Here is a 23208-nt window from a genome sequence, read left to right as displayed (position 1 = left end):
ACAAATGCTAGAAACGTAGGTTTGCCTTTTCTTAATCTTTCTTCTAAGATAAGTCGTAAGGTTAGTATTGCCTCACGTGTTCCAACATTTCTTCGGAATCCAAACTTAGAACTACTTAAACCTAACTAACTTAAGGACATCACACACATCCATGCCCGGGGCAGGATTCGAACCTGCGACCGTAGCGGTCGCGCGGTACCAGACTGTAGCGCCTTCAACCGCTCGGCCACCCCAGCCGGCAAGCTAGTGAATTGCTTATCGATGTTGACTCTGAAATTATTGGTATATCAGAGCACCACTTAAATAATTTGACAATTCAGAGGCTTCCTTTACCAGGATACGGATTAGCTATCTGTTTCTCAAGTAGTTTCTTGTGGGGTCGGGGAGTGGCTATGTACGTAAAAAAACAGTATTCCATTTGAGTCCATAGATGTATCACGACAATGCACTGAACAGATATTTGAGTGTTGGGCAGGGGCAGTTGAATTTAGTGAAACTAAACTTCTAATTGTTGTTGTTTATAGGTCCCCTAACTCCGACTTCAGAGCATTTCTGCTCAAGCTATGGACGGTTCTTGATTCACTTTGTAGGAAGTATCAGAATTACTTATATGTGTTGACTTCAATAGTAAGTTTGTATATGATGGTGCAAGAAAAAGGATGTTGGTAGATCTCCTAAATTCTTATGATCTGATGCAGACTGTGTGCTTTTTCCAACTAGGGTTCAGGGTAACAGTAGCACAGCCATAGATGATATTTTTATTCATTCTTCATTACTAGAAGGGCATTCTGTTAGTAAGAGCGTGAATGGCCTCTCAGACCATGACGCACAAATTTTAACACTAAAGGGACTTTGTACTCAAATCAATGTCATATTTAATTACAAACTATGTAGGAAAGTTAATTCAACAGCAGTAGAGAGTTTTTTACCCCTTGTCAAGGAACAATAGTAGCAGGATGTTTATAGTGCCAATAACATAGATAATTAATACAATGCTTTCCTTAACACATTTCTCATACTCTTTGAGAGTTGCTTTCCATTAGAACGTTCTAAATTGGGTACTAGCAGTAATAGGCAGCCAAGGTGGCTGTCGAGTGGGATAAGGATATCTTGTAGAACAAAGCGGGATTTATATCAAAATGTTAGAAGTAGTCACAACAAGCTACAGTAGCCCATTACAAACAGTACTGTAAGATGCTTAAAATGTTATTAGGAAGGCAGAGAGTATGTTGTAGTCAAATAGAATAGCTAATTCACAGGACAAAATTAAAATCATATGGTCAGTTGTGAAGGAAGTGTCTGGTCAGAAGCACAAGGTCCACGATATAAAGTCAGTTTGTAGTAAAAATATTTCTGTTACTGATAAATCAGATATATGTACAGAATTTAACAATCATTTTCTGAGCATAGCTGGTGAAGTAAATAAAAATTTAGTTTCTACAGGAAATCATATAACTTTCTTGGCAAATGCCTTTCCGAAATTGATATGTGAAATACTCCTCTGTGATACAGGCAAGAGGGAGACTGAGTCAATAATAAAATCACTGAAGACTAAGGACTCTCATGTTTATGATGGAGTGTCTAACAGAATATTAAAGTACGGTGCTGTACATGTTAGCTCTGTATTTAGTCATATTTGTAATTTTTCCTTTAGGAATGGTCAGTTTCCTGAGCGGTTAAAGTACTCAGTAGCAAACACGCTTTATGGAAATGGAGAAAGGGGTAATGTAAATAATTTTAGACTTATTTCTATACCATCAGTGTTTGCAAAAGTTATTGAAAAGGCTGTGTGTGTAAGGATAATTGATCATTTCATATCACACGATTTGCTATCAAATCTACAGTTCGGCTTTAGAAGTCATTTAACAACTGAAAATGCTATATTCTCTATTCTCTGTGGGGTACTGGATGGGCTAAACAAAAGGTTACCAACACTTGGCATATTTTTTTGATTTAACTAAGGGGTTCAACTGTGCTGATCACGAAATATTGCTCCAGAAGTTGGACCATTACAGAATACAGGGAGTAGCTCACAATCGGTTCGCCTCTTACTTTATCAACAGGCAGCAAAAGGTCATTATTCACAATATTGATAACGGGTATGATGTGGGGTGTGAGTGGGGTACTGTCAAGGGTGGGGTGTCCCAGGGATCAGTGTTGGGGCCACGCCTCTTCCTTATTTGTATAAATAATACCCTCTAGTATTACAGGTAACTCTAAAATATTTCTTTTTACTGATGACACTAGCTTGGCAGTAAAGGATGTTGTGTGCAACATTGGCTCGGTTCCAAATAGTGCAGTAAGTGACCTTAGTTCATGGCTTCTAGAAAATAAACTAACGCTAAATTACAGTAAGACTCAGTTTTTACATTTTCTAACACACAGTTCAGTAAAACCTGACGTTTTAATTTCACCGGATGGGCATATGATTAGTGAAACTGAACAGTTCAAGTTTCTAGGTGTTCAGATAGATAGTAAGCTATAGTGGAATGCCCACGTTCAGGATCTTGTTCAAAGACTTAATACTGCCTTCTTTTCTATTCGAACGGTATCAGAAGTGAGTAGTCGCTCGACACGAAAATTAGTCTACTTTTCTTATTTTCATTCGCTTATGTTGTATGGTATTATATTTTGGGGTAACTCTTCCCATTCTATAAGGATATTTTTGGCTCAGAAACGGGCGGTTCGGGCAATAAGTGGTGTAAGTTCACGAACCTCTTGTCGACCCCTTTTCATGAGTCTGGGTATTTTGAGATTGATCACTTAATATATATATTTCTTACTGTCATTTCTTGTTAACAAAATTAGCTTATTCCCAAGAAAAAACAGCTTTCATTCGGTTAACACTCGGCAGAAATCAGACCTGCATTTTTATCGGACTCTTGTGCAAATAGGTGTGCAGCAGACTGCTGCATCCATTTTCAATAAGCTACCACTCGAATTAAAAAACCTTAGCAGTAATCCACGCGCTTTCAAATCTAAACTGAAGAGTTTCCTCATGGGTCGCTCCTATTCTGTCGTAGACTACCTTGAAAAATTAAGCTGATTCTTATTGTATTGTTGATTGCCTTTACTTAAACTTATGGATTGACTTTTTTCGTGTTCATAATCATTTATTTTTATCTGTTATTACTTTTGTTGTGTCGATTCCCTAAGGTCTCGACACAATGAGTGGCTAGGTGCACGCGAAACTAACGCAGACGGGCGCAAATTCTGAAACAGGAGACTGGATGAAAACTATAAAGAAAAGAAGAGAGATTTTAATATACTTAACTTTAATGTAGTCTTGTTCTTGTTGAAATACATCTCTTGCATAGTAGTAAGCAATTAGCAATGATACACATGGCGCCTTGCTAGGTAGTAGCGATGGACTAGCTGAAGGCTATTTAATCTGTCTCTCGGCAAATGAGAGGAAGACGTGATACGTCTTGTCGCAAGCTATGTCGTCCGTACAACTGGGGCGAGGTCAAGTCCGTGTCTTCTGACCTGCCCTGTGGTGGCGCTACGTTTGCGAATACACAGTGGCGACACGCGGGTCCGACATGTACTACAGGACCGCGGCCGATTTAAGTTACCACCTAGCAAGTGTGGTGTCTAGCGGTGACACCACATTCCTCCCCCGCAAATCGGCGAACGGTCGTGAGATAAGGCTTCCGCCCGCCGTGGGGAGGACCCCATGTTGACGTATGCGATGAGGTGGGGAGCCTAACAACAGGCGAGGCTGTGCCACCCGCACCCGGCCATTCGGTCCGAGGGGAGCTAGGAAACGCCTGCAAACCTAGTCCAGGGTGCACGTCAACATGAGGTGTTTGCGCACGTAATGATATAAGAGGAGCCGCGGGGTCGACCTCCATGTGGTCGAAGCACCCGACGGGCGAAGACGACATCTGGTCCGGAGCGGGCAAGAGGTCCATGGCGGAGGACGGCTGGTCACGGGAAGCGAGCGGCGGCGCGTGACCCAGGGAGGCGCGAGGCGGCTGCAGCGAAGCGTCCGCTGCTGGCGGCGCCGGCGGCGGCTGCGGCGGCGCGACGCCATGAGGCAAAATGGAAGGCATCGTCGGTAACACCTGGGGATGAGGCGAGCCAGTAGATGGGTCCCCAAGGCTCAGACCGGACGGCTCCGTCGCTGAAAGCAGACGGGGAGCGGCAGAACCCAGGCGACGACAGAGGCGCAGCTGATTGAGATGCCGACGCACCTCACCAGAGGCCCCCAAAACCAAATACATCGCGCGGCCGAGGCAGCGAAGAATGCGCCCTGCGAGCCAACGCTGTGAACCGCGATAGTTGCGATAATAGACAACGTCGCCAGGAGCAAAAGCAGGAGACTGCCGCTGCACAGGAACCCGATGTGGCGGATGCAGCAAAGACATCAGAGTTCGATGAGGACGACCATGGAGCAACTCAGCCGGCGAGCGACCATCGCGGGGCTGAGAGCGATATGAGGACAAAAAGAGCAACAAAGCGTCCTCCCGAGAATGCGACTCTTTCAACTTCAACATCTGCGACTTGAAAGTCCGGACCAATCGTTCCGCGGCACCGTTTGACTGAGGCGAAAACGGCGCGGATGTCAGATGTTGAATACCATTGGCCTTGCAGAACGACTGAAATTCTGCGGACATGAATTGTGGGCCATTGTCGGAAACAATAGTCTGCGGAAGACCTTCAATGCAAAAGATAGCAGACAAGGCTTGGATGGTGGCAGAAGACGTCGTGGAAGACATCCGGACAACAAAAGGAAAATTACTGAAAGCATCGACCACAACCAACCATCGAGCATTCCAGAATGGACCAGCAAAATCGATGTGCAAGCGTTGCCAAGGGGAAGTGGCTTTCGGCCATGCAAAGAATTTCCGCGGCGGTGCGGATTGTTGTTCGGCACACGCCACGCAAGAGGAGCACATATTCGCAATCGCAGCATCGATTCCGAACCACGTACAGTGCTGTCGAGCAAGTTGTTTCGTTCGCACTATACCCCAATGTCCTTGGTGAAGAAGCCGTAAGACAGAGGACTGTAACGAACGTGGGACTACGACTCGGGATTGATCATTATCGGAACGCAACAACAAAACACCACGTCGTACAAAAAGTCTCTCCTTGTGAGCAAAAAATCTGCGAACCAAAAGATCCTCGATCCGTGACTTTGATAAGGGCCATTGCGAAGCAACAAAACGCAAAACGGGAGCAAGGACAGGGTCAGCAGCTGTGGCTGTAGCTACACGACGAAAATCAATCGGAAACGATGCGACCACGTCATCGGCTTCCGAATCAATGAACATGCAAGCAAGTTCGGAAGAATCGAATGCTTTATCCTCAGCAACAGGCAAACGGGACAACGCATCAGCGTTGCCGTGCTTAGCAGTGGACCGATACAAGATATCGTAGCGGTACTGCGAGAGAAAAAGTGACCAGCGAATGAATTTCTGCGCTGTACGTGGAGGTACAGGCTTGTTCGGATGAAAAAGCGATGTCAAAGGCTTGTGGTCCGTGATGATTGTAAAGTGACGACCATACAAGAAGTCATGGAACTTGGTAACACCAAACACGAGAGCTAAAGCTTCTTTCTCTATTTGTGAATAATTTCTTTGCGCAGATGAGAGCAATTTGGACGCAAAGGCAATAGGGCGATCATGCGAGCCATCCTTGTGCGCAAGCACAGCACCGATCCCGAAATCCGATGCATCAACCATCAACAAAAGGGGTTTTCGGGGATCGAATGGCGTAAGGCAAGTATTGGAAAGTAACGCCGATTTCAACTGGCGAAAGGCGCGTTCGCATTCCGTCGTCCAGACGAACGGAACACCTTTACGGCGTAAGCGATGAAGCGGAGCTGAAATGGAAGAAGCATTGCGCACAAATCGGTGATAATAATTTACCCTACCCAGCACACTCTGTAGCTGTTTTAAGTTCTGCGGTGACGGCAAGTCCTGAATGGCACGAAGGTGCTCTGGACTCGGATGTATACCTTGGGCATTTATGACATGCCCCAGGTACGGCAAGTCACGAGCAAAAAACACACATTTGTCCTTCCTCAAGCGAAGACCATTCTGACGCAATACCTGAAATAATGTTCGGAGATTTTGCAAATGTTCTGCTTCTGTCTTTCCTGAGATTACAATATCGTCCAGATAGTTCGCAGCCGTAGGGACCGACGCACAAATAGTTTGTAAATATTGCTGAAATAAAGCAGGGGCGGATGCACATCCGAATGGCAGTCTTTTGAAGCGATACAAGCCAAGATGCGTGTTTACCACCAAGACGCGCTGGGATTCGTCGTCCACAGGTATCTGCAAGTACGCATCTGCTAGGTCCAATTTTGAAAAATATTTTCCCGGGCACAGTTTGTCAAAAAGATCTTCCGGGCGGGGCAAAGGAAAAGTAGCAGTCACAAGTTGGGGATTCACAGTTGCCTTGAAGTCCACGCAAAGTCTCAATTTTCCGGAAGGTTTTTGGCAAAATTACTAAGGGTGAGGCCCAGAGAGAAGCCTGCACACGTTCAATTACACCTTGAGATTCTAAATCGTGCAATGTTCTTGCGACCTCATCACGCAATGCGTGGGGAACATTGCGCGCTCTGAAAAATTTTGGTTGCGCGTTGTCTTTCAGTTCCAAATGCGCTTCATAGTTCTTAGCGCAACCAAGGCCCGGTGCAAAAATGTCTGCAAATTCTTCACAAAGACTAGAAACGCTGGCGGAAGGCACAGTCTGATTCACTGAGAGGACCTGATTTACTATAGACAAATTAAACAATTGAAACAAATCTAAACCAAACAAGTTCACTGCACTAGAGGAACGAAGAACGTAAAATGATACAAGTTTTGTCTGTCCCTTGTATGTTGCAATAAGGCTGCACTGTCCTAACACAGGTATATGCTGTCCTGAGTAACTAGTTAACGTAACATTTGCGGCACGCAATGGCGGGGCGCCCAGTTGTTTGTACGTGTCGTGATTGAGCAATGAAACTGCAGCTCCGGTATCGAGCTGGAATGGTATCACTTGTCCTGCAAAGTCTAAGTCCACAAAAAGTTTATTGTCTTGTTGACGACAAGAGCGACTGTCACGTGCAATTTGAACTGAGACAGGTACAGAAGCACTTGCGACTTTACGGGATTTCCGGCGACGTCGACGCACACTTTGGGTGGGACGAACACAGTCACTGTTAGCTAAAGTGTCACTGGACGGGTGGGAATGAACTACATGGATGTCCATGGGCGAAGGTCCACGAGCCTGATTGTCCTGGGTTCGATTCCGGCGCGAAGCAAAGGGCCTGGAATTTGTGTGATTGTCTGATCTTAACTTTTTCTGGCAAACACTTTGTACATGTCCTTTCTTGTGACAGTAAAAGCAAATAGCTTGGCGTGACGGGCAATTTTCACGCGAATGTCTAGTTGCACACCGCGGGCAAGATTTCACTGCATTTGCTTGCTTACGCGGCGCACGTGGTTGCAAGCTAGGCGGCCGCAGCGAAGTCGGGCGCGAGGGCCGCTTAGCGTCCCGTGCAGCGGGCCCGGCGGGCCGATGAATGTGACACACTGCTGGCGAAGGTTCAAATGATTCCTGAGCAAAGTCAAGTGTGTCTTGCCTGTCCAAAATGTCTATCACTTGTTGCAGGGAGGGATTAACTAGCTTCAAAATCTGTTCCCTTATGCGAACATCAGAAACGTTCTGTGCAATTGCATCACGCACCATAGTATCTGAATATGGGAGGCCACATTCACAGGCAAACGCGCAGTCTCTAGTAAGGCCTTGCAAAGTTGCTACCCACTCCCTATTAGTCTGACCGGCCGTACGTTTTGTACGAAAGAACGTATACCGTTTTGCAACTACATTTACTGTTTCTTTGAAATAGGCATCCAAAGCAGACAAAATTTCTTCGTAGGACAGAGTTGCTACGTCGCGTCGGGGAAACAATGTCACTATCACACGGTAGGTAGACACACCGACACAAGAAAGCAAAAACGGCTGCCGCTCTTTACCTTGAATTCCATAAGCAGTGAGGTGGAAGTTGAACTGATCGGCCCACTCAGTCCAGCTTTCGGTTGTGGCCTCGAAGGGCCTAAATGGCGGTGCGACAGCGTTGTGTGGCTGCGGTAGCGAAGAAGCGGCTGCCGCCGCATCGGTTTGCAGCGCACGTTGACCCTGGACGAGCTGTCCAAGGGCTTCCAATAACGCCTGCGTCTGCTGATTCTGCAAGCGAAAAAATTCGGACAGTACATCTGGAGAATGCGGCGAAGCCATGACACAAGCAAATTAGAGCAAGTATAACACAAAGACTGCAACGTGGGCGCGGCACCACTCCTCGGCGCCAAAATATTGTTGTGTCGATTCCCTAAGGTCTCGACACAATGAGTGGCTAGGTGCACGCGAAACTAACGCAGACGGGCGCAAATTCTGAAACAGGAGACTGGATGAAAACTATAAAGAAAAGAAGAGAGATTTTAATATACTTAACTTTAATGTAGTCTTGTTCTTGTTGAAATACATCTCTTGCATAGTAGTAAGCAATTAGCAATGATACACATGGCGCCTTGCTAGGTAGTAGCGATGGACTAGCTGAAGGCTATTTAATCTGTCTCTCGGCAAATGAGAGGAAGACGTGATACGTCTTGTCGCAAGCTATGTCGTCCGTACAACTGGGGCGAGGTCAAGTCCGTGTCTTCTGACCTGCCCTGTGGTGGCGCTACGTTTGCGAATACACAGTGGCGACACGCGGGTCCGACATGTACTACAGGACCGCGGCCGATTTAAGTTACCACCTAGCAAGTGTGGTGTCTAGCGGTGACACCACAACTTTTATGTTGTAATTTCATGTACTGACACGTTCCATGACCTTGGAGATATGTTCCTCAATTTGGTCCTACGGAACTTGACGTGTAAATAAATAAATAAATAAATACTGTTACTTGAAGTAATTTAGCTCAACAACTCAAATCCTTAATGGGGTTGGTCGAACTATGAATAAATTGGCCATCTCCAGACTTAAGCAGTGCAAATATTCTTTCCATGTTTTCAGAATTGTTAACTGCAAGCATTGTTTACTGCAAGAATTGTTTACTGCAAGCATTTGAAAACGTCTTAGTAATGGAGGTACGAGATAGGAAGCAGGTACGACTGTTGTCGTGATATTGTGCCACAACCCTCGATACAGAGAAGCCGTTGAAGGGTAACGTTGTATGCTGCTAAGAAACAGGCGGTGGTGGAGATGCAAAATCTGCAGCGGTAAAATGATAGGGAAGGCAACTGCCGCGGAAGCAAGAATTCCAGTAACGTACTCTAAAATATGGTGTTTTATTTTCAGAAACTCTTCGCAAGTATCCGCCTTTGCCGATGCTGAACCGAGTTGTGACACAGGAGTACACCGTGCCAGACAGGCAGTGGGTGCTGGAAAAGGGCACCATGGTGCTGATACCAGTGATGGCCGTTCACAATGACCCACAGCACTACCCTGATCCCCAGCGATTCGACCCGGAACGCTTCTCAGAAGAGGAGAGGAGCAAGAGGCACCCTTTTGCGTACCTGCCTTTCGGCGATGGACCACGGGTTTGCATTGGTACGTGGCTGTCTTGAATGTTAACACCATCATTACACGTATCACGTAATAATAAATGTGCTTTCTGCATCGTTTTGCCAGAACATTACTGGTGGTGTGTAGGTCTACGACAAGTACAAACCATAGTCACTAAAAGATGTTTCTTTCTTTTCTGTTGATACCTTTTACGCCAAACATTCTCGATCGTCTTACGTATTATAATATTTATGCGTCCCTAATATCGTCCCCTCTACTTCTGCTTCTAGTAAAAAATAACATTTTATGAGTGTCTTAGCTTACTTGCCACGAAATTGTCTGTTATTCTGGTAGTATTTTCCGTACGATTCTTCCACGCTTATTTATTGCCAGTACTTAAGTAACTCGTTCTTTCTCTCCATTTACTACGTAAGAACGTAATCTTGTTTTCTCGTGGTCCCATTTCCATTTACATGAACCCCTCTCATGGTTTTATTTCTTTTCTTTTTTCCAAATAACTCTTTTTTCAATGAGTAACCTCTTAAATTAGTTGCTGTACTCTTAAAACAGTTGTACTCTGTTATTTTTTGTAATATGCCTCGACTGAGTAAAGAAGCATTCAAGTAAAGGAACCATCTACGGGAAGCTATTTGATGTGGCCATTAAACTGTTGATGTGACCGTTACACTGTTCAGTTTAATATTTATAAGTGACATAATGCCAATTATCAGAGCGAAGAAAACCTCAATGCAGCATCGGGTGTGAGTGGGGGAAGTGGAGAGTTGAAGAAATGGTGGTGAATGGTAATACTTCACTGGATGGATTTCAGTTGGCATATATAGACAAATTAAAATAATTACAATTATTTCACAGCTTGAATTGGAACAGGAAAGAAGCAATGGTGGAAATCGTTGAAGAAGTCGGTTATCTGTTCAGTACAATCAGACAGAATTTTAACAAGGAAGATATCAGTGGCAACAAAAATAATTCTGCATAGACCTATCTACATACCGAACTGACTTATGACGGCTAATCTTGCAATGTAAGTGAACGAACAAAAGTCAGATCCAAGCACCAGAAACGAGATCCACTAAGAATACAGAAAACAGCACAAGACGAAGCTATTTACAAAAAAGTAAAGAAAAGCACAAAGCCTCAGGGGAAGACTATCAAAGAGCAATGATTGAGTGCCCTAGACATGTGCTGAGGCCCTGCAATGGAGAGAGAGGACAGTGGCACTCAGGAAAACTCTAAGAACCCTCCAATTCTCACGGCTGTAGATTGTACGAGGAAAGCACTAAATAAAGAAAAGTATAATTTCTTTACAATTTCAATATCTCATTTAGTTTCATTGATCCAAGATCCTGTTTATTTTTTCTAATGCAACGGAATTCGCTAATCGTAGAAAAGATAGGTAAAAATGGACGGAGGACTTGTGTCATAGTCAGACAACCAACTGGGACAAGACAGGATAGCTACTGTTCATGTGGTATTGAAACAATCATTTTAAAGACCACAGAGCAAGAACAATAATAAGTGGAGACAAGAAAGGTAACTGGGTAAGAGAAGACAAGAAGATGGGAAAACACTTGGTGAAACTTTATAGTTGTCTTGAGGACTTGGTATAAGACTGTGGTAAGGGAGATTCAGTCCTAGCCTCTAAATTTCTAGAAAGCTTTGCACGAATTCAGTACATCTATATGTACATGATTACTCTAAAATTCACAATTAAGTACCCGGCAGAGGGTTCATCGAACCACTTTCAATCTATTTCTCCACCGTTCGACTCCAGAACAATGTGTGGGAAAAACGAACACTTAAATCTTTACTTGTCATCTGTGATTTCGTTTATTTTATTATGATTATCGTTTCTCCCTGTTTAGGTGGGTGCCAACAAAATATTTTCACTCTCTGAGGTGAAAGCTGGTGATTGAAATTTCATGAGAACATCCAGCCGCAACTAAAAATGCCTTTGTTTTACAGATTGCCGCCCCGATTCGCGTATCCCATCCGTGGCCCCTCTCACCTCTTTCACGGTAATACAAAACGAGCTGCCATTCTTTGGACTTTTTCGATGTTTTCGTTAGTACTATCTGATGCGGATTCCACGCCGCACAGCAATACTCCTGAAGAGGGCGGACAAGCGTATTGTAAGCAGTCACTTTAGTCGATCTGTTGCATTTTCTAAGTGTTCTGTCAATATACCGCAGCACTTTGTTTAGTTCCCCCCCCCCCCCGACATTATCTATGTGATCGTTCCAATTTAAACTATTCGTGATTGCAGTCCCTAAGTTTCTAGCTGAATTTACAGTCTTTACGTTTATGTGATTTATCGTGTAACCGAAATTTAGTCGATTTCTTTTAGTATTCATACTGATGATTTCACACTTTTCATTATTTGGAGTGAATTGCGACTTTTCACACCTTACTGGTACCTTGTCTGAATAATTTTGCAATTGGGTTTGATCGTCTCATGACTTAAAAAGACGGTAAATGGGTGCAAAAATCTACAAACTGTCTTAGAGGGCCGTTCAAATTGTGTCCCAAATCGTTTATGTCGATCAGGAACAGTAGAATGTCTGTCTAAAACACTTCCTTGGGGAACGCCATATGATACTTCTGGTTTACTCAACGACCACCAGTCACTTGCTACTTACTGCAACAGTTCTGACAGGAAGTAAAATATCCAATCGCACAACTGAGACGATACCTCATAGGCTCGCAATTTGATTAGGAGTCGCTTGTGAGGAACGGTATCAAAAGCCTTCTGGAAATCTAAAAATATGGAACCAATTTGGCATCCCCTGTCGATAGCATTCATTACTTCGTTAGAATAAAGTGCTGGTTGTGTTTCACAAGAACGACATTTCTCAGTCCGTCTTGAAAGTTTGTCAATAAATCGTTTTCTTCGACTTAACACATTATGTTCGAACACAGTATATGTTCCGAAGTCCTATTGCAAATTGACTTTAACGATATGTGCCTATTTAGACGGCGGATTACTCCTATTTCCTTTCTTGGGTATTTTTGTGACTTTTGCAACTTTCCAGTCTTTAGGTACGGATCTTTCGTCGAGCAAGCGATTGTACACGATTGCTAAATAAGGAGCTATTGTATCAGCATACTCTGAAAGGAACCTTATTGGTATACAGTCTGGACCGGTACTGTTTTAGGCTGCTTCACTACACCGAGGATATCTACTTGTAAGTTACTCAAGGTGGCAATTGTTCTTGAATCGAATCCTGGAGTATTTACTTCGTCTTCTTTGATGAAAGAATTGGGGAAAACTGTTTAGTAACCCTGCTTTAGTGGCGCTGTCATCAATAACATTCCCATTGCTATAGCGCAGTGAAGGTACTGATTGCGTCTTATCACTAATGTGGGTTGTCTGCCAGTTTTAGAGACAGAGTTCCGTTATGGAAACTATTAAAAGTACTTCGCATTGAAGTTCGCTCTAAATTTCGAGCTTCTGTAAAACTTCGCCAATCTTCTGGGTTTTGTATTCTTTTCAATCTGGCATGTTGTTTTCGTTGCTTCTGCAACAGTGCTCCTACATGTTTTGTGTGCCATGAGGAATCGGTACCATCTGTTATTAGCTTGTTTGGTATACAGATGGCTCTCAACTGCCGTCCATACTGTTTCTTTCAATTCAAACCACATCCAGTCCACGCTTACATCGCCAGATTGGAAGGAGTGGAGAGACTGCCTCCTAGTGCCAAGCCAGTTGTTATCTGTGTTTTTTGTTTTTTTCTTTAAAATAAGTGTATTTTGCTTTTATTTTTGGTGAGTTTGGATGTTATAGTATTCGGTCTCGTTACAGCAACCTTGAGCTCGCTAATCCTTTTACCTGTGAAGATGTTCCCTATTAGTTGAGAATTTTTTGTTGGTAAGAGGTGAAGAACGTTGTTGCAACCATGTACCCTCTGAGTGGACTCCTGAACTAACAGTTGAAAATAATTTTCTGTGAGCGCATTCAGTACGGTTTCGGACGACGTGTTATGCATACCACCGACTTTAAACATGTCTCGTTACAGCAACCTTGAGCTCGCTAATCCTTTTACCTGTGAAGATGTTCCCTATTAGTTGAGAATTTTTTGTTGGTAAGAGGTGAAGAACGTTGTTGCAACCATGTACCCTCTGAGTGGACTCCTGAACTAACAGTTGAAAATAATTTTCTGTGGGCGCATTCAGTACGGTTTCGGACGACGTGTTATGCATACCACCGACTTTAAACATGTATTTTCGCCAATATATCGACGGTAGCTCGAAGTCACCACCAACTATAATGGTATGCATTTTAAATCAGACCCTAGCTTTCTTTGAACTGTTCAACAACCGTATTATCCGAATTGGAGGTCGGTAAAATGAACCAAATTTTTTATATTAATTTATTCCGGTTTTGAAGAACACTTATACCCATACTAATTCTCAGGAACTATCTACTCCAATTTCACTACAAGATAAACTACTTCTGACAGCGATAAACGCTCCACCACCAACTGACCAACTGTATTTATTCTATAGTTTCTGTACACGGTTAGGTTCTTTGCAAAATTTTCGGCTGAACTTATTTATGGCTTAATCCAGCTTTATGTACCTATAACGATTTCAGCGTTAGTGCTTTCTATTAGCGCTTGGAGCTCTGGTTTTTTTTCCCTACACAACTACGACAATTTACAACTACAATACCGAGTGTTGCTACCCTACCTTCCTGTGTTTGCCTCTCACCCCTTTATACTCACGCCCTTTCTGCCTCTAAAAAACCGCTCAGTCCCCTCCACAAAGTAGATACTAAAGGTGTTGATTAAATTTTAGTGGGTCTCTTACGGACATCAAGTGAAAGTGTGGAGTAACATGTAGAACGAATTTTAATTTCTAAAACAGCTGGAATTCCATTTGATTTTCAAAAAAATAATTATTTCGTTTCAGAAGAAAAGAAGAGTAGATGGATAGGAAACTCACCACATAATTAGCATAGCGTAACACGCCTAAAATATTCTAGTAATGAAATTCTTCAACGAGGAATGGCAGAGACAATTGGAAGCAGATTAAGACAGGTTTCAGATTAGTTCACTGGGAATCAATTACAGCACTGCAGCTAGTAATAATTGACATATTTCTGAAAAACAAGGAATCATATAACATATTAATAGAGTTGGGAAAGGGTGTTGATGACGTGAAATACAACGTTTCCCAGTTTTAAACAATTGGTGTCAATTATAGAGTATTAGGGGCTTTAATCAATTACACCTATTCATGACAATCGTGTTTCTCGAAGGCAGTGCCATTTTCCAACAAGGTCATGCTCCATGTCACAAGGCCAGATGTGTGATGGAGTGGATCGAGGAACACAGTTGAGAGTTCCAACTGATGTGTCAGGCCACTCACTTGCCAAATCTGAACCAAATCGAACACATCGCAGGTGTGATTGAGCGTGGCGTCAAAGCTCATCGTCCCCCTCACTGGAATTTACAGGAATTAGATGTGTGCGGATGTGATGCCAGCTCTCTCCAGCGACCTACCAGGCCCCATTGCTTCCATGCGACGACGCGTTGCCTTTGCCTCTGTTATTCGTGCCACAGGTGGACATACCGGCTATTAGGTAGGTGGTCATAATGTTCTGGCAGATCAGTGTATAACGCTGTAGTTATTTTGAAGTGAAGAGGCTAGATGGCAAGGATTACAGAACTTCGCAAACCAATCTGGGAGTGCACCATCAAAACAAGAACAGTCCATCCTCACTCATTTTATAAAAAACGATTTATTTATTGGGTTGGTGGATAAATTCGAAGCGTTTTTCGATAAGTTTTAACAAACCCAACAGATATACACTCCTGGAAATGGAAAAAAAAAACACATTGACACCGGTGTGTCAGACCCACCATACTTGCTCCGGACACTGCGAGAGGGCTGTACAAGCAATGATCACACGCACGGCACAGCGGACACACCAGGAACCGCGGTGTTGGCCGTCGAATGGCGCTAGCTGCGCAGCATTTGTGCACCGCCGCCGTCAGTGTTAGCCAGTTTGCCGTGGCATACGGAGCTCCATCGTAGTCTTTAACACTGGTAGCATGCCGCGACAGCGTGGACGTGAACTGTATGTGCAGTTGACGGACTTTGAGCGAGGGCGTATAGTGGGCATGCGGGAGGCCGGGTGGACGTACCGCCGAATTGCTCAACACGTGGGGCGTGAGGTCTCCACAGTACATCGATGTTGTCGCCTGTGGTCGGCGGAAGGTGCACGTGCCCGTCGACCTGGGACCGGACCGCAGCGACGCACGGATGCACGCCAAGACCGTAGGATCCTACGCAGTGCCGTAGGGACACTGTTGCTCCTGGGGTATCGGCGAGGACCATTCGCAACCGTCTCCATGAAGCTGGGCTACGGTCCCGCACACCGTTAGGCCGTCTTCTGCTCACGCCCCAACATCGTGCAGCCCGCCTCCAGTGGTGTCGCGACAGGCGTGAATGGAGGGACGAATGGAGACGTGTCGTCTTCAGCGATGAGAGTCGCTTCTGCCTTGGTGCCAATGATGGTCGTATGCGTGTTTGGCGCCGTGCAGGTGAGCGCCACAATCAGGACTGCATACGACCGAGGCACACAGGGCCAACACCCGGCATCATGGTGTGGGGAGCGATCTCCTACACTGGCCGTACACCACTGGTGATCGTCGAGGGGACACTCAATAGTGCACGGTACATCCAAACCGTCATCGAACCCATCGTTCTACCATTCCTAGACCGGCAAGGGAACTTGCTGTTCCAACAGGACAATGCACGTCCGCATGTATCCCGTGCCACCCAACGTGCTCTAGAAGGTGTAAGTCAACTACCCTGGCCAGCAAGATCTCCGGATCTGTCCCCCATTGAGCATGTTTGGGACTGGATGAAGCGTCGTCTCACGCGGTCTGCACGTCCAGCACGGACGCTGGTCCAACTGAGGCGCCAGGTGGAAATGGCATGGCAAGCCGTTCCACAGGACTACATCCAGCATCTCTACGATCGTCTCCATGGGAGAATAGCAGCCTGCATTGCTGCGAAAGGTGGATATACACTGTACTAGTGCCGACATTGTGCATGCTCTGTTGCATGTGTCTATGTGCCTGTGGTTCTGTCAGTGTGATCATGTGATGTATCTGACCCCAGGAATGTGTCAATAAAGTTTCCCCTTCCTGGGACAATGAATTCACGGTGTTCTTATTTCAATTTCCAGGAGTGTATATAACAGAGACTTTAGTTATCAATAGTATATCCTTCTTCATTCCGCCAGACTGGGCTAACGTTTCGATACCGCGAATGCAGAAATCACGTGGTTTAGAGGTGAAGAATTCGTCGAGCCATGTTCGGACCGCATTTTCCTTCTGGAAAAGAAGTTCCTTGAAGGTTGTTTGACATAGGGCGGAAAAGGTAAAGATCTGAGGACGCAAGATCAGATGAATATGGTGGATGTGCAATGATTTCCCAACACTTCTGCTGTACAATGTTTTTCTTGTCTGTCTTGCAGAATGCGGGCAGGCGTTATCGTGGAGTAGCATAGCTTCATGCTATTTTTCCTGGTCATTGTTCTTGGAGTGCGTCTGCAGGACGTCTCAGTTGTTGACAATAAGTATGAGCATTGATGGTTCCACCTCGGGGTAGCAATTCGTAGTACACCGCACCGTCTCTGTTCCACCAGATGTGTAACATTATCTTTGTGGATGCTCGCATGTCTTTGCTCGGGGAGTTGCTGCTTTGTTCGGGCTCAACCATTCCTTTCTTTTCTTTATGTACCATAAAAACAACATTTCTCGTTACCAGTGACGATACAGGATGGGAATAGGCGGTATTGTTCACGAGCCACTTGACGACGAATATGCAGAGGTGCACATATACCGGGTGATCAAAAAGTCAGTATAAACTTGAAAACTTAATAAACCACGGTGTAATGTAGATAGAGAGGTAAAAATTGACACACATGCTTGCAATGACATGGGGTTTTATTAGGAAAAAAAAAAACAAAGTTCACAATATGTCCGACAGAAGGCGCTGGACAGCTACACGTCAGTGACTGCGCATGACAATCGTCTATAAAAGGAGCTGCAATGAGAGAATCAGATGCGCCTGCAGTTGCAGCATGTTGACGTTACCTGAAAAGGCGCTTTTAGTGAAGCTGTATTATCAGACGCGTGAAAGATCTCTTGAGCGCGTCGTTTGGTGATGATCGTGTGCTCAGCCGCCACTTTCGTCATGCTTGGCCTCCCAGGTCCCCAGATCTCAGTCCGTGCGATTATTGGCTTTGGGGTTACCATGAAGTCGCAAGTGTATCGCGATCGGCCGACAGCTTTAGGGACGCTGAAAGAGAACATCTGACGCCAATGCCTCACCATAACTCCGGACATGCTTTACAGTACTGTTCACAACATTATTCCTCGACTGCAGTTATTGTTGAGGAATGATGGTGGACATATTGAGCATTTCCTGTAAAGAACATCATCTTTGCTTTGTCTTACTTTGTTATCCTAATTATTGCTATTCTGATCAGATGAAGCGCCATTTGTCGGACATTTTTTGAACTTTTGTATTTTCTTGGTTCTAATAAAACCCCATTTCATTCCAAGCATGTGTGATCAATTTGTACCTCTCTATCTACATTATTCCGTGATGAAATCAGTTTTCAAATTTATACTGACTTTTTGATCACCCGGGACATATACCCGCTGATTTTTCTGATTTTGGCTTAGAACATGCAGTACCCAGACACTCTATTTTTGTACCCTCCCCAACGCACGCAGATGTCGCACGGTGTTTGAATGATCACATTTCACCACATTTGCCATTTCCAGAGTACACTGATGGGGATCGTTGTGCACTAATGCATTTGAACGATCTTCATCAAAACCCAAAGGTCTTCCTAACGTTAAAATGATTCTCCTTAAAAAGAGAAAACCATTTTCCTGGCGTGCTCTGTCCAGTGGTATTATCCCCAAACAAGCCACAAATGTTTCTGGCCGCCTCCGATCCTGTAGCCCCTCTATTGAACTCAGACAGGAGAATACGTCTGAAATGTTCAGATTTCTCAACTTAGCGCTACATTTTCGCCGGCCGATGTGGCCGAGCGGTTCTAGGCGGTACAGTCTGGAACCACGCGACCGCTACGATCGCAGGTTCGAAGCCTGCCTCGGGCATGGATGTGTGTGATGTTCTTAGGTTTGGCTTGAGTACTTCTAAGTTCTGGAGGACTGATGACCTCAGCAGTTAAGTCCTATAGTGCTCAGAGCCATTTGAACCATTTGAACTACATTTTCTAGCGTCCACAACTCCACTCACTATCTACAAATGACAATATCACAATACGTAAACTAAGACAGCAACAGTGAACGGCAAATAAAAAAATGACAATCGACAAATAAACTCATAGCAACCGCTATACCACCACGCAAAACGAAAGTGCTACCAACTTACGCACCAACCTAATATCACGAAAGCAATTCGTGTGTCATGAAGGTTGCACTTTCCACTGATAATTTTCCCAACTCTTCCTTGCTGGTGGCGGGGTGTGCTATGTCGTTTGTGCACTGAATTCTGTTTTCTTTCACTTTTATTTATTTACTTGGTGTTTGAAGAAATATCCAAGAAACTCCAGGCACGAGAAAGGCGATGTGTATTACCGAAAGGTTTACGCTTACTATTCCGAGTCTTCAGAACACGGCAACTGAAGGAGCATATTACCTATTCACAATTATCTCTCGCATAATGACTGTAATAATCTTGTAGACAACAGCGTTTACTGAAAAGTACTGTCCTCCCAGCACATCATTCGTGGATGAATTAGAAGAGGAGGAAAAATTATAAAGGTACAGCATTTGCCTTTCTCACGCACCATAGTTAGGTTTGCTGCTTGAAAACGTTACTGCCTCTTCCGGGATTAAGAAACGCAAAGCTGGAAAAAAGTGCACAATTTTTATAAATTTAGTCCCATTTCAGGTTTCAAATGACTTTTCAGTCTAAAATACAGTATCGAATAGTATGTGTGTGTGTGTGTGTGTGTGTGTGTGTGTGTATGTATGTGTGTGTGTGTGTGTGTGTGTGTGTATGTGTGTGTGTCGAAATGTTAAAGGGGAAAAAAAAGTATGAGGGGCGGAAAGACTGCGATGGATGCTGCGAACGCTTTGCTAAATGAGATATAAGCGACTAACGTATTGTTTATATATTTTTCCAGGTATGCGGTTTGGCCTCATGCAGACGAAAATGGGCCTAGCCAGTTTGCTCAGTCACTACAGTGTCGAACCCTGTGATCGTACCGTTCGGAAGCTGGAGTGGACTAAACGTTCTCTCCTCCTGAATCCTGTCTCAGGAATATGGCTGCGCTACACTTCTAGGAAAAAATAAATGTAAAAGTAATTACATACATAATTCAATGTTTGCAAATGCACAGAAAAATATTTCTTTGCAAAATATTTATTTTATTGCATCTGAAGACTGCTTTTTTAAATGTGCTGTTGCTCTTAGTGTTATAAGCTTTTTTTTCTCATTTCGTGTTTTAAAACCCTATAAATCTCCACAAACGACATATTATATATATTTTATAAAGAGAATAGTCAAAGTATTTCATAAATATGACTGTAACTGGTGCTATTTTATGTATGGGGAGAGCGATAACTTATTTTACAAGAAACAGTTGGAGGAATATTTTCTTATATATGTGAGTATTGTGTTGTGGCTGTGTAAAATTCAGAATTACTAATGGACGCTGTTAGTTCTAGTCATGACATTTTAGGTTGCATTACTTTTTATTGGTGATCAGTGAACCGTTTTTAAATTTTTGTTTTGCCTTTGCTTCTGTTTAGATGTATTCTCACTACATGGCAGCATTATATTTGATCATGATATATTGTCAATTGGTAGATAATATAGTTCAATTAAGATTTTGGTACCTGTGAGCTTTGCATATTTTTTGTTCGTGCTTGTGTCTGGATGTATTCGCAATAAATATCGGCATTACATTTAAACACAAAATGTTGTTAATACATATGTGATATTTTTCAGTAATACATTTTGTAACTCTGAGCTTTGCATTCTTTCTGTAATAAACATATTTTTATATTCATCTATAGAATTTGATATTGTCATTTTTCACAGCAAAATTCATATGAGTTTAGAAATTACTACATTCAGTGTACATTTGCAGCATCATTCTCACTCTTATCAGTACTCTTTTAGTTTTAAACAAAGTTACCAATGTAAATTATTGCTTTGAAATAACGATCCCTATAGAAATTTTGTCAACGTGGTTTGATGGCCAGAGAATTATGTTGCAGAATAAAGTGTATGTTGAATTACAGTGCAAAATTGGTTCTAGAGTGTAATATATCGTAGACTATTTGACTAATATTGCAACTAAATAAAAAATAAAAAAAAAAAAAACAGAAACTTGAGATATCAGTCTCGTGTGATAAGAGACCATTCATTTGGCAGAGTTTCATCAGTTCTCATGGGTTAGACCGACCTCTACTCCACTCTAGAATGTACTCTGTTCCTGGAGACTTATATGAACACTTTATGTGAGACTAGCTTTATACACAATGAAAAATTTAAAAATGCAGAGCATTTCAGTGAATCACACGTTTTCATATGATCCATCAGTAAACAAGTGTGGAAGTTAATTACAGAACACCTTTATTAATATGAAATACTGTAATGAATTGAATATGTTGTAAAATGACAAGGGTTTTAGGCGTCAAAACAGCGCCATTTTCATAATAGAGAAGACAAAAATGATAAAAAGTTTTATAATTGGAAAAGAAAAATTGCTTAAAATATTGTGCTACAGACAAATTTTTACACACCATAGTTGCTACTGTTTTTAGTCTGAAGACTGGTTTGATGATTCTCACCACACTGTCTTATTGTGTGCAGGCCTCTTCATCTCTCAATAACTATTTCTACCTACTCCCATTTGAAGCAGCTTACTGCTTTCATGCCTTGGTCTCCCTCTGTAATTTTTACCTCCCACACTTCCTTCCATTAACAAATTGATGATCGCTTGATGTTTAAGTATGTGTCCATCCAACTGATCCTCTTTGTTAGTCATTTTATGCTATGTACTCCTGTTTGCATGTACAACATACGAAAATAACGTTAATCACATTGATAAGATATTAGAGTTGGGATGCAGATTAAGACGTCCATGTTAATGAAACACCCAGTTTCATTATTTGCACTTTATTTACAGAATTGTTAAATAAGACGATTGCCAATAAACCTCGAGCATAAGTAACTAACAAGGACCACCTCTCACTTTCACTGACTATCACTTCATATTGTCAGTCTATCACCCTGTCTAATCATATTTACTTAATCTTGCTTCACGCATGTAATCGCACTCTCAAAAGTGGTCGCCAGGTATGCATGTTGCTTTTACCATAGTATGTCCCTTTGCTCTTCGTACAAAGTTACCCTCCAGTGATTTCCAGCCAGAGTATTATGTTTGTTAAAATAACCTTGTATTCTGGACGTGGCCAAAAGCTTTTTGTTTGTAATTTGTAACATTTAAATTTGTAAAGAAATTTTCACAATCAATTCTAGGCACCCTTGTCTTCTAACGTTGTACAGTACGTCTCCCATGGGTCACGGCCCTACTCGTACATTACAGCAGAACGTACTGCACGTCAATAGTTGCACGACTTGATGACGTGTAACCTGTAGCAGTGAGTGTGACAAAAGGACGGAGGTATGAACCAAAACACCTAAAACAATAATGAAGAGAACTTTTATTTGAACTCGCAGAAAGGTATCATAATTACGGACAGCCCGTTAGAATCATTCATATTCACATATAACCACAGGCATCATTCAGTGGTTTGATTCGATTTTCGCTTAAAGCAATAAAAGGCATGCAATTGCGGATGAACCTCTTTCGCTTCCATTAAACCAAGTTACCATGTTCTCAATTATTCATGTAGTGCCTTCTGCGACATCTGCCTAAAGAACCCAGTCTTTTCATTGGATGTTATTTGCTATAACATCCTCATCTGTAGAGTTACTGGCATATGCATTCTAATGGATAGTTCGAAATTAATGCGAGTAAAATAAAAGAGAATACATACTTGCACATAGTGAATGACAGAGAAAGCAGAATGGCTCAATAGAGATGGTTAGTGGGATAAATGCAAGGCTGTAGAAGTGTGCATGACTAGGGGAAAGACAGATGCCGGTAGTGGGACAAATTTATTCAAGATGGCGGTGATGACGTCATCCAAGATGGCGGCATGTAAACTTGGCAACATCGCATGACGTCATCCAAGATGGCGGATTTTGGCGCGATAATAGGCCAATTGTGCTACGTCCACTAACCTAATCTCAAGAAAAAATGGCGAGAAGTTTGAAATTTGGCGGGAAAATAGGCCAATTATGCTACATCCACTAACCTAAGCCTCCAGAAGAAAAAATGGCAGCAAGTTTGAATTCCAACACGATAATGCATGCAAAAAACCGTACTTGTCTTTATTATTATTGATTATCATTTATTATCATACATTATCATTTATTATTATTTATTATTATTTATATCATGCATGTGTGTATGCAATCCAACTGTGTTAGTTCATACCCTTGCAACCAGAGAGCGCCACCCTGACGTCATTAAAGATGGTTGATTTTGGCGGGAAGAAAGCCAAATGTGCTACCTCCACTGAACTACCATTACCGTTCTCCTGCTGACCTCG

The 23208-nt window shown here is 43.0% G+C and overlaps 1 protein-coding gene across 1 annotated transcript in view; it reads left to right on the top strand.

Moving 5' to 3' along the window:
* The window catches only part of LOC126262994 (probable cytochrome P450 6a14), a 119668-nt gene extending 99161 nt beyond the window's left edge, over positions 1-20507 (top strand). Inside the window, exons 6-7 of the mRNA XM_049959948.1 lie at positions 9296-9547; positions 19704-20507. Of these exons, the coding sequence (XP_049815905.1) occupies positions 9296-9547; positions 19704-19873 (422 nt within the window). The 3' untranslated portion in view covers positions 19874-20507. The remainder of the gene's footprint in view (positions 1-9295; positions 9548-19703) is intronic.
* Positions 20508-23208: the final 2701 nt, after the last annotated feature.

Source organism: Schistocerca nitens, chromosome 6 (assembly GCF_023898315.1).
Source record: "Schistocerca nitens isolate TAMUIC-IGC-003100 chromosome 6, iqSchNite1.1, whole genome shotgun sequence".
Taxonomy (NCBI): domain Eukaryota; kingdom Metazoa; phylum Arthropoda; class Insecta; order Orthoptera; family Acrididae; genus Schistocerca; species Schistocerca nitens.
The sequence above is the reverse complement of the archived record's forward strand: the minus strand, read 5'-3'. Positions and strand labels throughout refer to the sequence as shown.